Genomic DNA, 14,907 nt, shown 5'->3' on the forward strand with positions numbered 1-14,907 from the left:
TGTGTGTGTGTATATGTGTGTGTGTGTGTATATGTGTGTGTGTGTGTATATATGTGTGTGTGTGTGTATATATGTGTGTGTGTATATATGTGTGTGTTTGTATATATATGTGTGTGTGTGTGTGTGTATATATATGTGTGTGTGTGTGTGTATATATATGTGTGTGTGTGTGTATATATGTGTGTGTGTGTGTGTGTGTGTGTGTGTGTGTATATATATATATATATATATGTGTGTGTGTGTGTGTAAATATAGGTCTGGTGATACATGCAGGAAAATATAGAACTCAAAACCTGAATGTATGTATATAAATGTGTGTATTTATGCATACAGAGAGAGAGAGAGAGAGGAAGAGCGATGTATGTATGTTTTGTCGTCCCCTACTTTTCTATTCCATATGTAATTCTATATGGAACTAAAAAGAAAAAAACACAAATAAGGGTTACAAAATTAGAAACATATAACGCATATAAATGTGTGCATGTGTACATAACTCTCTCTCTCTCTCTCTCCTCCTCTTCATCCTCCTCCCCAGCTTCATTTCCTATTTTCACTATAATCATCACATATTAACCCATACAGGTTTCCACTCTTGACATCTTAAATTCTCTGCTAAATTATACGAAGCAGATGAAATTCCCCATTCCCCACCGCCCACCTACATTTTTATTTATTTTTATTAAAGATTATTATTTTTTTTTTTTTCCTTTTTGCTTTGAGGCGTTTTTTTTCCCTAATTCCAAAATAGTCAAATTAATAACCACCACCACCACTAAATGATGGGTAGGTGGTACTTTTGATGCGAGAACCGTTTCTGGAAAGGAAGCATAATTGGTGATTCCATTGTATTGTTATTAACTGGGTTGTTGTAAGTTGTTGATCAGTGGAGAACTTTACAAACGAAACGAAAATCCTGACATTGCCAGAATAAAATGGAATAAAATCAAAAATCTTAGTGTATATAAAAGCCCAATTTCCCCTTTTTTTAACAAAGAAAACCTGCTTTTATAAATTTCAACAGAAACAAATCGACAATCTCCAGTTTTTATATCTGGATTGAAATGTAGAATTAGTTTTGTTAACTTTCAGTTTTTAAATTTGTTCTCTGGAAGTTAAAAAGGCATTTTTTATTTATTTTTTTGGTTTCTAAATTTTAAAATTATAAGCTTGTACCTGTTATTGCTCTTGGTTTGCAGTATTTTCTTAAAGTATAAATTATATTTCTCTCTGTTTATAAAGTTTTTATTTTTTTTTTATTTTAAACTTTTCACTCTAGTTATATATTTATTCCAGTTAGGAAAGAAAGTAACACTTTCCCATAATGTTTTTATTTTATTATTTGAGGCACAGTTTCGCAGCAGAAATCTAATTTTAATCCAATGCATTTTAGAGGCGAAACCAGGCTTTATGAAATCTCTCTCTTTCAATTTCTAAAATTCATATCTGACCTCTCATTCGTAAACCTTAATCTGTTGTAGCTCAAATTCATAATTGAGATGGAAATCAACATCAATATCTGTTCAATAAAACATATTGAAAACAATCAATAAGCTCACAACAGTTCATCCGTAGACGGACAATTTGTTGGCCGAAAGACAACTTAGAGACAGGACAACTGTGTGGTGTGGTGCAGAGTCCTGTTGCCAGACATAGGGTGTTCTAGCAGTCACCCTCTTGACCCAAGGCAGCACATCCCCCTCCAGGTACTTGAGGTAGGCTTCCGTGTTGAGTGCTCATGGCCATGTGGGAATTGTTGTCTGCACACAATGTTATCATGGCCTTTAACGTGCACAAGCAGAGCCCTTGCTTTCCACTAATCCTCTTATGTTTACAAACAAGTTAATACTTATCCATGGCTGCACAGGTTTTGCACAGAAAATGGGAAACAAAGAAACATTGATTTTGTGTGTGTGTGGGGGGGTGATGACGAAGGAGTGAAATTTAGGATTTCTTGGGGTTTTTTAAAAATCAATTTTGATAAAACTTTTCCCAGCTGGTTTCCACTCTATGGCAAATACCATTGTTAAGCTTTCATTATTCTGAGTATTGTCCTTTCTTCTTTATTTTAGATTCTTCAGTTTTTGGGTGAACCACGCTAATAGCTTTTGAATGAAAATAGCCCATCTAGACATTTTTTTCCAGAAAATTGAAGGGTAACGATACATATTAAGCATACATTGAGTCTATATTTAAAAGAAAATCATAATGTTATTATTGCATTTATTGACATAATGAATTATTTAGCCACATGAGGGCCATTTCGATGGATAACTTCAAAAACCCTATTAGTCATGGAATCTGTCAATTTCTTAACAGTAGCAGGTTGGATTGCCTCTGCTGCAGTTTTGATGGTCGCCCATAAGACATCTTTCGGCATAAATTCGCATCCTTCATCCTAAACATCTTGTTTTATGATGGACCAAAGATTTTCAATAGGGTTGAGATCTGAAGATGCTAACAGCCACGCCATCAACCTCTCACCTTGTATGCCGTAAGACTCTAGGAATGTTTGGGTGGTCCTGGCAGAGTGGGAGGGAGTGTTGTCATGCATGAATACAAGATTCCTTAGAAGTGACAGTGGTATGTCATCAAGCCAGAGATCCAAGACCTCCTTCAGAAGATTGCAGCAGGCTGCTGCAGTCACTTTAACCTTTTCAGGCACCCTGACTAGGCCAACAAGTCTGTCCCCAATAATACCAGTCCACAACATGATCCCTCCACCCTGTTGTTGACATCATAAACGTTGGTGACGCTCATCTCCAAAAGAGACCTAACCCTTTTCCCAACTGTCACTTTCATCAATGGTTTTGCCCTGGTTTCATCAGTGAACAGATCACAACTCCTATCTGACGTCATGTACTTGTGGGCCCATCAAAGCCTCAAACTCCTGCAAGGAGGTAATTTCAGGGGTTCTCACAAGGAAGCCATGGTCCTGAGGATGCGATTACAGGTGGTTTTCAGTACATGAGGAAGTCTGGAGGCAGAGAAAACAGCTTTGCTTGTTTGTCCAGGTTTCCCACATAACTTGCGGCCAATATTCTTTAAATCCCTAGCTCTCAGTCTTGGAGATCTCACAATCAGATAGTTTCTTCCTTGTCGCTCATGTGGCTAAATAATTGATTATGTCAATAAATGTTATAATATTATTATGGTTTTCTATTAAATATAGACTCAATGAATGCTTAATATGTATCGTTACCCTTCAGTTTCTGGGGAAAAAAAAGCCTGGATGGGCTATTTTTATTCAAAAGTTATTAGCATGGTTCACCCAGAAACTGAAGAATCTGAAATAAAAAATAAAAAAAAGGAAGGACATTACACAGAATAATGAAACCATAACAGTGGTGGTGCCATGGGGTGTAAAGCAGCTGGGAAAAGTTTTATTAAAATCAATTCCCAGAAAACTGAGAAATCCTAAATTTCACTCCGAAGCTCTTAGCATGGTTCTGGGTGTAAATAGATATAGTGGAGCCTGGTGCTGCAGCTGCCTGGCTCACCAGTTCCACTCAAACCGTCCAACCCATGCCAGCATGGAAAACAGATGCTAAAGGATGATGATATATAATTCTAGATTGGTGAAATAACAGAATCACTTACTAGTTTTCCAGTGTAGCTCAACCGGTTATTGTTTCTACTTAAAGCTGTCCTCTTATAGCAATGAAGTAAATTTCATTTCTATTGCAATTGTTCTGTCCACTTAAGCTTTCATAATAACATTTTTTGAATGGAATGAAAATCATTTCTACATTTGTATCATCTAAGTTTTCTCCTTTCCAAGCCCATCCTCTGAAAACTTTCTGAAAAAGAGATTCAGCTCTTGAGAAAGCCCTGGCTTGTGTTCCTGGTTTGCTTTTAAGTGGCCAGACCTCAAAACAAGATTCATCTAATTGTTTACAAAATGAGTCACAACTTTAAAAGATTAAGCAGAAAAAGAGAAAAATCAGCCTAATTAGGTTAACGGTACAATTATAATGTGTCTGTATTTAGTGAATACAAAGTTGAATTCCTCCGAAAGGAAGCTAAGAGTTTAGAGATAAAATTTAATCCTGTAACTTTTAAATATTAAAAGTTATGATTCTCTTTTCCTTGAAACCAAGTAACATGCACATCATCATCATCATCATACGTCTGTTTTCCATGCTGGTATGGGTTGGACAATTTGACAGGAGCCTGCAACTTCATAATTGAAAACAGAATCTTGATAAAATATTTTCATGCAACATTGTTAACATTGCTAATAGAGTTTATTTTGTCTCTTAAATTATTCAGAAGCATCAAGTGGTTCGCGTAACTTAGTTGAGGTCTTTCTAGATTCTTCTTAAAGATTTATTAGGCCAATGGATCTACTTCAAAAATAAGGCAAGATTCTTTTGATTTGTGAGTGATTGGACAAATGAAAGCCAGAAGCACTGAACACGTGTTGTAGGAGCGACAGATTATTGAAAACAGTTTGATTCAGCCTCATGCTACTTAGTTTGCTCGGCTCTTCACAGAAACCTGGCCAGTTGGGCCCAGGCACCGGAGCCTGTCCAGCGAAGTTTCTCTAGGAAGATGACTAAATTGCACAGGGCTGAATTACATTGTCCTAAATAATACTAGTCATCATCATCATCATCATCGTTTAATGTCCCTTTTCCATGCTGGGTTGGATGGTTCGACTGGGGTCTGGGAAACCAGGAGGCTGCACCAATGTTTCTACAGCTGGATGCCTTTCCTAACGCCAACCACTCCGAGAGTGTAGTGGGTGCTTTTTATGTGCCACCGGCGCAGATAATAATAAAAATTCTTTCTATTATAGGCACAAGGCCTGAAATTTGAGTGAGGTGGATAGGCAATTACATTGACCCCAGTGTATAACTGGTACTCATTTAATCAACCCCAAAAGGATGAAAGGCAAAGTCGGCCCCAGCAGAATTTGAACTCAGAGTGTGAAGATGGACGAAATACTGCTAAGCATTCCGTCCGCCGTGTTAACGATTCTGCCAGCTTGCCACCATCTTGATGATGATGATGATGATGATGATGATCCTTTTAACATTTGTTTCCCATGTTGGTATGGGTTGGATAGTTTGACAGCAAACTCCATTACCAACTTTGATGTGCTTTCTATGGCTTGATGCCTTCCCTAATATGCCAACCACCTCAGTGTTTACTAGATGCTTTTGGGAAGCAAACTTCTTAACCAGAAACCCATTCTTCTGTGTGTGTGTGTGTGTGTGTGTGTGTGCACTCATGCAAGCATGGCCATGTGGTTCACTTCCCTACCACATGAGTTCAGATTCACTCCTACTGTGCAGTGCTTTGGGTCTTCTATTAAAGCTCCTGGCCAACAAAGCCTTGTGAGGAGTGAGTTTCTTAGATAGAATTTAATAGAAGCCCATCATGTATATATATATGTGGGGGGGAGGGAGAGAGAGAAATCCATCCTTCTAAATTTCTGTGTGTTTGTTTACACTTGTCCTTTCTGAACATGACCCTCTACAGGTGGGGTTTTTTTTTTTTTCTCAGTCCTGTCCGGAAATTTTGAGACTTTTTTCAAGAAGCACTTACAACTGTCCTACATAATAATTGTAATTTTAGTATGTCATCGGTATACATCCAGTAAGCTGACCTACCAACATTTTTCATTTCCAGATTAAAGGAGACAGCTGTAACAGCATTTTGAACACACCCTACTCCACACTGCTTCTCGCAGCTGACTTGTTAGTAAAATACAGTTGGGACATTGAAGACAATTTAGAGGTTTGCGACCCTGGGGCCAGAACGCTACAGAAACTGATGAGATACTGCAGACTGCTTAGGGATTAACTCTCTATAAGGGAAGCATAGATTTTGTTGCTGACAGCAGAGACTAAGCAGGTCCCGCAGGAAGCCACGATGATCCCCTCTTTCAATGGCAAGGACATCAGCTCTACTGGGTTCACTCTAAGCAGACAGGCAACAAAAGGGACTTTGTGGAGGTTTTGAAGGAATTCAGGAAAAGGTTTTCATTGCAAAAGACCTGATGACAATGCTCCCGTCCACAGCTCCATCCTGGTAGCCGACTATTTGACTGAGGTGGGCATCAGAACTGCCCTTCATTTTCCCTACAGTCCAGACCTTACTTCTTCTGATTGTTCCCCAAGCTGAAGAAGATGGAGGCAGTGGCCAGGGTCCTGAACACCTCCACTGTGGAGTACTTCACAAAGTGGCCCCCCACAGAAGATGGAAGCAGTGGCCAGGGTCCTGGACACCTCCACTTTGGAGGACTTCACAAAGTGGCCACCACAGAGCACTAGAGCAAGTCAGACGATCATCCTAGTTTGTATTTCTTTGGAATTGTTATGGTCTCTTCTGAAAAAGTCTCAAAACATCTGGAATGCACCTTGTGAAAACCATCCAACAAGCTTCCATACAGTTTCCATCACCCAATTTCACTGACAAGGCTTGGATGAACCCAGGACTATGTTAAAGCACACTTTACCAAGATGCCATGTAGTAGAATTGAACCCAGGACCTTGTGGTTGTAAAAGCCAGCTTCTTAACCACCCAGCCACACTGTGTCCATTTATGATCACAATCAGCCAATAAATCAGTTGCTGTTATTTAACCCTAGGTCAATATCTGATTGAATAGACTTACAATCAAAACTGTTCCAGCCATGACCAACCTGTCTTTCTCACAGGCATTGCACAGCTAGGATTATTACATCATTTAAATCGGTATCTCTCTTTTTTCAAGTTTTGGGGGAGATTTGGTGGTTATTTTTAGCAGAATCAGTGACTTCCCTCCCACATGAATTGGCTATAAATAGCCGGAAGATTTTATTAACTTTCTAAAATTTTGAATTAATTATTCTATTTAGTCTGTCAGTTCGGTTGGTTATTTGAAGTCTTTTAATAATAATGTGAGGGTGTAAGAACTTCTATGCTTTTGTTCAGTCAATACAAAATGGTTTCATGTTACCATTTTTAGACAGAAATACTGAGACGGAACTATTTATTTATCACAAGACTTGTCTTTTTGTCATTTCCATTTTATTTCCTAATGGAATTGTAAATGGCAATGTTGGAACCGTTGTTTGCTCAGTGGGTAACATCGGAATCCATCTATGGAATTGTTAACTGGAATTTGTTGGTTTTATTTGGGAAGTTAGATAAACTTTGATATGTTTTGGCCCCAAATTGGTCCCAGGCTATTTAATAGACATGGCCTTAACAAGTGTTCCTTGAAGTGATTTGTCCAGATATTGTTTAATGGAGATAGGGGTCTTTTTCTTTTCTAATTTGTTTTTGGGATAATGTTAAATAGAGCAGGGCCTGTTGAGGAAAAGAAATCATGTTGCAGTATATATTTGTGTTGTGGGGCTGAATTATGGAGGGGACGTATAGCATGGAGTTCCCAGCCTTAGATGTATTCTGAAATTGAAGTTAAAGTTGTCTGGAGCAACGATGGTGGTATTTTCTGCAAACGATGGAGCACTCCATGTGGTGTTGGAGAGAATAAAATTCCAATGAAAATGCAAAAATAATTCTCCAAGTTTGTTAATGGGTCCAGTTTAATTTTCTAGTGTGTTAAGGGACCAGAGTTTCAAATAATGAATTCAGGGTAGTTTTAGTCTGGTACCTTTTTTTTTTTTCGTTTTTGGATTTGGTTTGCAAGATTCTTTATGTGAGTTCGTGTGTTGAAGCATATTTTGTTGTGTCTGGGGAGTCATTCTCTTTTGGTGCCTTATAATTTAACACACACACCGGTAAAATTTCCACTCATTTACTTATGCTTTTTTTTCTATTCTTTTACTCATTTCAGTCATTTGACTGTGGCCATGCTGGAGCACTGCCTTTAGTCATGCAAATCAACCCCAGGACTTATTCTCTGTAAGCCTAGTACTTATTCTATCAGTCTCTTTTGCCGAACCGCTAAGTTACAATGACATAAACACACCAGCATCGGTTGTCAAGCAATGCTGGAAGGGACAAACATACAATGGGTTTCTTTCAGTTTCTGTCTACTAAATCCACTCACAAGGCTTTGGTTGGCCCGGGGCTATAGTAGAAGACACATGCCCAAGGTGCCATGCAGTGGGACTGAACCCGGAACCATGTGGTTACCACACAGCTGCTCTTGAAAAAGTTGTAAGACGCAACGAAAATTTTAGAAAAATAAATAAGTAAATGAGTGGAAACTTTGCCGGTGAGTGTGTTAAATAATAAGGCACCAAAAGAGAAAGACTCTCCCCAGACACAACAGAACTTTTTTCTTATTTTGTTAAATCCTCACAACCACCAAAGATATTAACCCTCCCTCCCCAGTAACTCTCCTCGATTTACTTTTACCATTGGTGCCTCTATGGACTCCCTTCTACATTCTTTGGATTCCAAATGTTTTACTCTTAAATATTGAATATTATTATCCCAAGTGGAAAGAGAAAATGTTTAATATGATTCTTTATTTTAGAATACTTATAGAATGTCTTACAAAAGATTGAACCTGAAGAAATTCAAAATAAAGTGCTGCAGAAGGAATGTTTAGTTAATAATGGCAACGAGAATGGTGAGATCTTTAAATCAAATGGTCAGTAGGATTTGAGGAAAGTGATAAGCTGTCTGCGTTGGTAAGATTTATAATTCAGGAAAATATATTTATAAATAGTGACTAATAGTAATAAGTTTTCATAATAATATTAAGAAGAAATATAAAACACTTAAAACAAAATTCTCTATTAGCAGAACCCTTCATCACTGTGTCATCAAAAGCTCTCTCTCTCTCTCTCTCCAGGAAACATTGCTTGGTCTGTTGAGTGTATTTGCCAACTAAATTTCTGAGTGGAGAAGAAATAGTTGGAGATAGAAGTAGTAAGGGAGAGAACTCTTCTCTCGACTGTTGGCCTTCTGAAATCGTAACATTTGATATCTGTTAAAACTGTTTAAATCATTAGGAATTAAAAAAAAAACAGACATTTCATTTCTAAATCGTTATTTTCTTTCTCTTTTTTTTTTCAACTTTTGGTCTAATAGAAGTGAATATTTAGAATTTATTTTTACATGCTTTTTTTCTTCTTTTGGCTATTATCAAGAAATAATTTATTGAAAATAAATCCCTTCTCAAACTATTTTTCTTATTTTTTTCTTTCTCTTTGACTAATCTCTTTTCTCATCAAGATAATTATCAGTGTTCTTGACAAAGAATAAATTGTTGAATCCAGAGTTATTTTGAGAATTCAATGAAATTTCAAAGGAACTAAATTTGGTGTCACTGAAAGAATGTTTGTTTTAGCTTAACAGTATTTTTGTTTTGTGTGTATTTGGTAATTACAATTCCATGTTTGTCAACTGGATTTTGAAGGAATATTCATCCTTAGAGTCACCATCTTTCTCCCAAAAGTTCACTGTTTTTGTTTCAATTCATTTTCAAAATAATGAAGAATTTAGTAAAATCTCTTTTGTCATGTGGAACATAAAATTAATCTAGAAATTGATGGAAGGTTTTAAGGTTGTTGTTTTTTTAAGACAGGCAGTTTGTAGCATAGAACCTGGGTGCTTTCAGGCAGGTTGGTATGAAAATGGGTCAAGACCAAAAAAAAAAAATGAATAAAAGACATTTAATGAAACATAAATTTACTGTTGGCTCCCTTTTTCTTTTTGTTGCTATGAGAAGTTCTTTTCATTTGTAACAGTTTCTAAAATGACTGCCATGGGCAGAGATTTTGTTTTGTGCTTCAGAAGTTTGCTTCCCAATCACACGATTGCAGTTTCAGTCCCACTCTGTGGCACCTAGGGCCAAGTGTGCCGCTTCTGTTATGGCACCAAACTAACAAAAGCCTTGGGAGTTGATTTAGATTAACAGAAACGGAAAGAAGGGACAAGGTGGTGAAGCCCGACCTTCGAACGTTGGGCCTCACAGAGGCAATGACAAGCGACTGAGACCTTTGGAGATGTGTTGTGCTTTGAGAAGACCCAGCAAGCCAAGTAAGATTGTAGCTATGGCCAATGCCAGTGCCACCGGACTTGCACCCGTGCCAGTGGTAAGTAAAAAGGAATCATTTGAGCATGGCCAATGCCAGTGGCATGTGAAAAGCACCTGTGCCACCTGACTGGCTCCCATGCTGGTGGCACATGAAAAGCACCCACTACACCCTCAGAGTGGTTGGCATTAGGAAGGGCATCCAGTTGTAGAAACCTTGTCAGATCAGATTGGAGCCTGGTGCAGCCTCCTGGCTTGTCAGTCCTCAGTCATGGGGAGTGGACGTTAAACGACGATGATGTGTGTTTGTCTCTCCTTGTCTTGACATTGCGTGATTTGAAGCAGCATCATTCTGCAAGCAAAATGTCTTTCTATGGGAAAATATTACATTACGTGGAAACAAGTGAAGATTGGTAACAGGAAGGAACGTCCCCCGAAACCTGCCTCAATAAACTCTGCCGACCCATGCAAGCACAGAAAAGTGGATGTTAAATTGATGATGATATCTGGTTAATTGAGTGGTCTTATCAGTGAGCACCTAAATAATTGGCTTATTATAAAAACCGGTTTCACTGTTTCTTATCTTTTTTGTACATTTTATATTAAGGATTATAAGTAATCTAAATAAGCTTGATGCTGGTTGTACTAAGCATATAAACCCAACAGATTAAACAAAATTAATACAAGAAGAAAAAAGTCCCCTTGGTTGGGATCAGCTGATTTTGGTTCAATATTTGCAGGAAAAGTTTGAGCAGGGTTTTTTTTTTTTTTTCTGTTGCCTGCATTCCATATTTCTCTGGGGATAAGGAACTTGATAGTCTAACTTGTTAAAATACAACCAGGCATTCTTTAAAGAGAATTGACAAAAAGTTTTGATTTTGAATCTGTGGAGTTAATGAAAGGAATTAGTGTGTGATTACATTTAACGATTTCTTGAAATGCAACAGAAAGAAGCTACAACAGTGATATTGGTCAATTTGTGATCATCACCCTTTAATGTGCCGGTTCCAGGCTGGCCTGGATTGGATGCTTTGATAGGACTTTCTGGGCTCCAGCGCCCTTCCTATGGCACGGATGTCTTTCCTAACATCAGCCCCTTCACAGCATGTTCTGCATGTTTTCATCGTGGTCCCAGCACAAGTGAGTTTATCATGCAACTCGCAAGACTACAAATTTCAAAAGGGGACTGAAGTATGAAAGAAGGGGCCAAAGCAGAATAGGTTTCTTGTGGAGGGTCCACAGGGCTACTAACATTTTTGAAGAGAGGATCCGAGTGATTGAGTGGAGCTGGGAAGAGATGTAAATAATGATGGGGTGTCAAGGTAGAAATAAGATGGGGTGTCAGGGTAGAAGAACCAGGAGGAGGGGGTTAGCTGGAAGATATTGTTAAAACGAGAAAGCAAAAATGTATTTTTCTCATCCTCCCTCTTCTATAAATAAATATCTGTACACGTCTACCTTGGTACAACGGACTAAAAGCAGGAAACATTGGTCCAACGAAGCCAATTGTCTGTAGGCACCAACACTAAGGTTCGGGACACTATTTACAAAGGACGGACAGGTGTCCTCACCTTGTTTGTTGTCATCACAGTGTTTCAGCTGATTTACTCTCCAGCCTTCATCAGGTGTTCTGCTGAAATTTCCAAACCCTAACCTTTATTTGACTAACGGGGTACTCTCTTCTCATTCTTAAAAGAAATGCTTAAGATAAGACAGAGAACGGCATTAGGGAGTACTGGAGCCTGGCGCAGCCTTCCATCATGCCAGCCCTGGTCAGACCATCCAACCCATGCCAGCATGGTCAATGGATGTTAAATGATGATGATGCAGCACATATGCTAGGACAGGGCACAATGACCCCCTAAGCAGGCCGAGTGCAGATATGAATGCAATATGGGAACCAGTACTGAAAGAAGATGAAATGCTAGGTTTATAAGCCCTAAACTTCACTCTATAATTGCCTAAGGGCACATAGTGTAGTGGATAAGAGCGCAGGCTACTAACCCTCAGATTCTAAGTTCAATCCCAGGCAGTGACTTGGGAAATAATATCAACAGAAAAAAAAAACAGAATACGTTAGGAATGAGAACAGAGTACCCCATTTGTCAAATAAAGGGTAGGGTTTGAAATCTGTGTACAGTGGGAGGGGGTAAGGATGCCACTGAAACCTCATTAAATTCATTTAATATGCTTTTAAATAGAAACATTTTGATCGAGTTAACAAGTTATAGAAAAATAAATTGCAGATTTTTGGGTTTTTTTTTTTTAAACAGAAGTTTTTGTTCTTTTTCCTGTGTTTCCGTTAATAGTTTGTCACAACAACTCTTTCTCTTTTCTTTTTTTTTTTTGTATTCTTTATATTTTTCTGCACAAGTTCTGATTTCACAATTTCACTAAATGACAATCATTCTGAGATTGCGTTCTGCCCTAACTTGTGTTTGTGACATGACCATCGCCATTTTAATGACCACTTTTCCATGCTTGCATGGGTCGGGCAATATTTTCCATGGCTGAATGATGCCCTTCCTGTCACCAAACCCCTCTTGTTTGCATGCAAAACAATGTTTCTCTGTCGAACTAACCACCTCACAAAAACAACTATTAACATTATGATGATCTGTATACATGTGTGTGTGTGTGTGTGTGCCTATATATCTATCTATCTATCTATCTATACCGGCAATATATGGCTAATATAGGTTAAATGAGACATACCTATCTGCATGGCCGAAACAGCTGTCAGTTATAATGTATATGTATTTTTATATCTTGTTATATTTATTTAGTTATATCTCATTATATTGATTGTAATTATTGTACTGTATTAATGTCTAATCTTAATGCTCTTGTGTAGTGTTTTAATAAAGTATATGATTCGGTATTATCTGATAGTTGATGAATGATTTAGATATATTTCTCCATTTTCTCATTTTGTATATATATATATATCTATATATTTTTTTTTTCCTTTTGTTCTTTTCTAGTAAACACAATGAGTTTGGGGAATGATAAACAAATGGAAACCACCAAAGAGGAATGGATGGAGAAGTTGAACAATTTACACATCACCAGAGCTGATATGAACAGATTGATTATGAATTATTTGGTCACAGGTGAAATTATTTACCTTTAATTAATTTTGTTTTTCTTTCTTTCAACGTAGCAGGTGTAAAAACAAGGCTGTCGTTGCTTTTAAAGCTATATTCATACACACACACAGTCATGCTGTTATTTTTGACTTGTTTCAGTCATTGAATTGTAGCCATGCTGGAGCACTACCTGGAAGAATTCGCTCAAACAAATTGACCCCGGTACATTTTATTTAAAGTAGAAAACCATTTGTCAAGCAGTGGTGGGACACACACACACACACACGTCCAATGGGCTTCTTTTAGTTTCTATTTACCAAATTCACTGACAAGACTTTGGTTGCTCTGGGGTTACAGCCTGAGGTGCCACACAGTGGGACTGAACCTGAAACCATGTTGTTGGGAAGCTAATTTCTTACCCACCCACCCAGCCACACAACCTGTAATGATGTCTGGTGCACACTGGATGAGCCCCTACACCCCCCTCTATGTTCTACTGGGTTAAGTGGGAGAGGAAGAAAAGGGGCTCTCTGTGACTACCATAGGCATCTAAAATGATTAGCCAATGTCCTTTTAGCTCCCTTATTCTCATTTGCTAGTAACAACTAAGCTGTGAAGAGATGTCAGGTGGGGGCTCAGGTAGGCTGGACAAATTCCACGACAGATCTAATGTATTGTTTGTACTAAACTTTAGTTTTGTTTGGAGCTGAGATACCTGAGGAACGACTGGAAGGGAGATTGGTGCCTCAGGTGGATGTTGGAGACATTCGTTACTCTGAGATTAATTATAGATTATTAACCTGATCAAATTGTTTAAAAATTGATAATTTAATTTTCTTTCGTTCATATCTAAAATCTTTATTTAAGTGTAGTTAGAGGTAAATTCCTTCCATCACAAAACATTCATAGAATACAAGAACACAGTTTCCCTCCCTCAGTTCAGACAGTCACATCCTCCTTCTCCTCCTCCTCCTCCTCATCATCATCATTTACTTTTCCGCCCCGACTGGCCTCCGTGCCGGTGGCACGTAAAAAGCACCATCCGTTCGTTGCCAGCCTCGCCTGGCCCCCGTGCCGGTGGCACATAAAAAGCACCATCCGATCGTGGCCGTTGCCAGCCTCGCCTGGCCCCCGTGCCGGTGCAACATAAAAAGCACCATCCGTCTGTGGCCATTTGCCAGCTCCGTCTGGCACCTGTGCTGGTGGCACGTAAAGAGCACCCACTACACTCGCGGAGTGGTTGGTGTTAGGAAGGACATCCAGCCGTAGAAACACTGCCAGATCAGACTGGGCCTGATGCAGCCTTCTGGTTTCACAGACCCCAGTTGAACCGTCCAACCCATGCTAGCATGGAAAACGGACGCTAAATGATGATGATGATTGCTTCGGTCAAACAGTTCCTTCCTGTTTCCCAAGACCAGAGTATTTTTACATGGAACATTGGAAAGAACAACACTGCTTCTACGATGGTGTGATGCTTCTTTACAACCGTTATATAACGGTACTGGTGCCACACACATACACACACACAATGGGCTTCTTTTAGTTTCTGCCTACTGAACCCACTCACAAGGTTTTGGTCCTTCCTGGCCAACAGTTGAGGACACATTTGGCCAAAGTGCCATGCAGCAGCTATAATCTCCTGCGAACACTCAACATTGTTTTGTTGACCCAGTCGAGACAGACTTCACAACTCCCCACCCCCAAGAACTTACAATCCTATTATCACCCCACCAATGCTTCACAACATTGTAAGTCCTGAATTCTGGCCATTGCATCTGGAGTGGAGAGCTTACAATTTTTTCTCCAAGCTGGCCAATGTCTTTCTAGAACAAATTCGACTTTATATTGCTTGGTTGTTTGTGTGAGAAATGGT

At 38.8% G+C, this 14,907-nt stretch overlaps 1 protein-coding gene across 3 annotated transcripts in view; it reads left to right on the forward strand.

Annotated features, from left to right (window-relative positions):
- Positions 1–14,907, forward strand: part of LOC115209808 (glucose-induced degradation protein 8 homolog) — an 82,233-nt gene that overhangs the window by 55,672 nt on the left and 11,654 nt on the right. For 2 of the 3 annotated variants that reach the window (XM_029778361.2, XM_036500849.1), the window contains exon 2: positions 12,927–13,055. In XM_029778361.2, the coding sequence (XP_029634221.1) occupies positions 12,935–13,055 (121 nt within the window). In that variant the 5' untranslated portion in view covers positions 12,927–12,934. Of the gene's footprint in view, positions 1–988; positions 999–12,919; positions 13,056–14,907 lie in introns of all 3 variants that reach the window. The other variant, XM_036500850.1, reaches the window with a different exon arrangement.

Source organism: Octopus sinensis, linkage group LG3 (genome assembly GCF_006345805.1).
Source record: "Octopus sinensis linkage group LG3, ASM634580v1, whole genome shotgun sequence".
NCBI classification, from domain to species: Eukaryota; Metazoa; Mollusca; class Cephalopoda; order Octopoda; family Octopodidae; genus Octopus; species Octopus sinensis.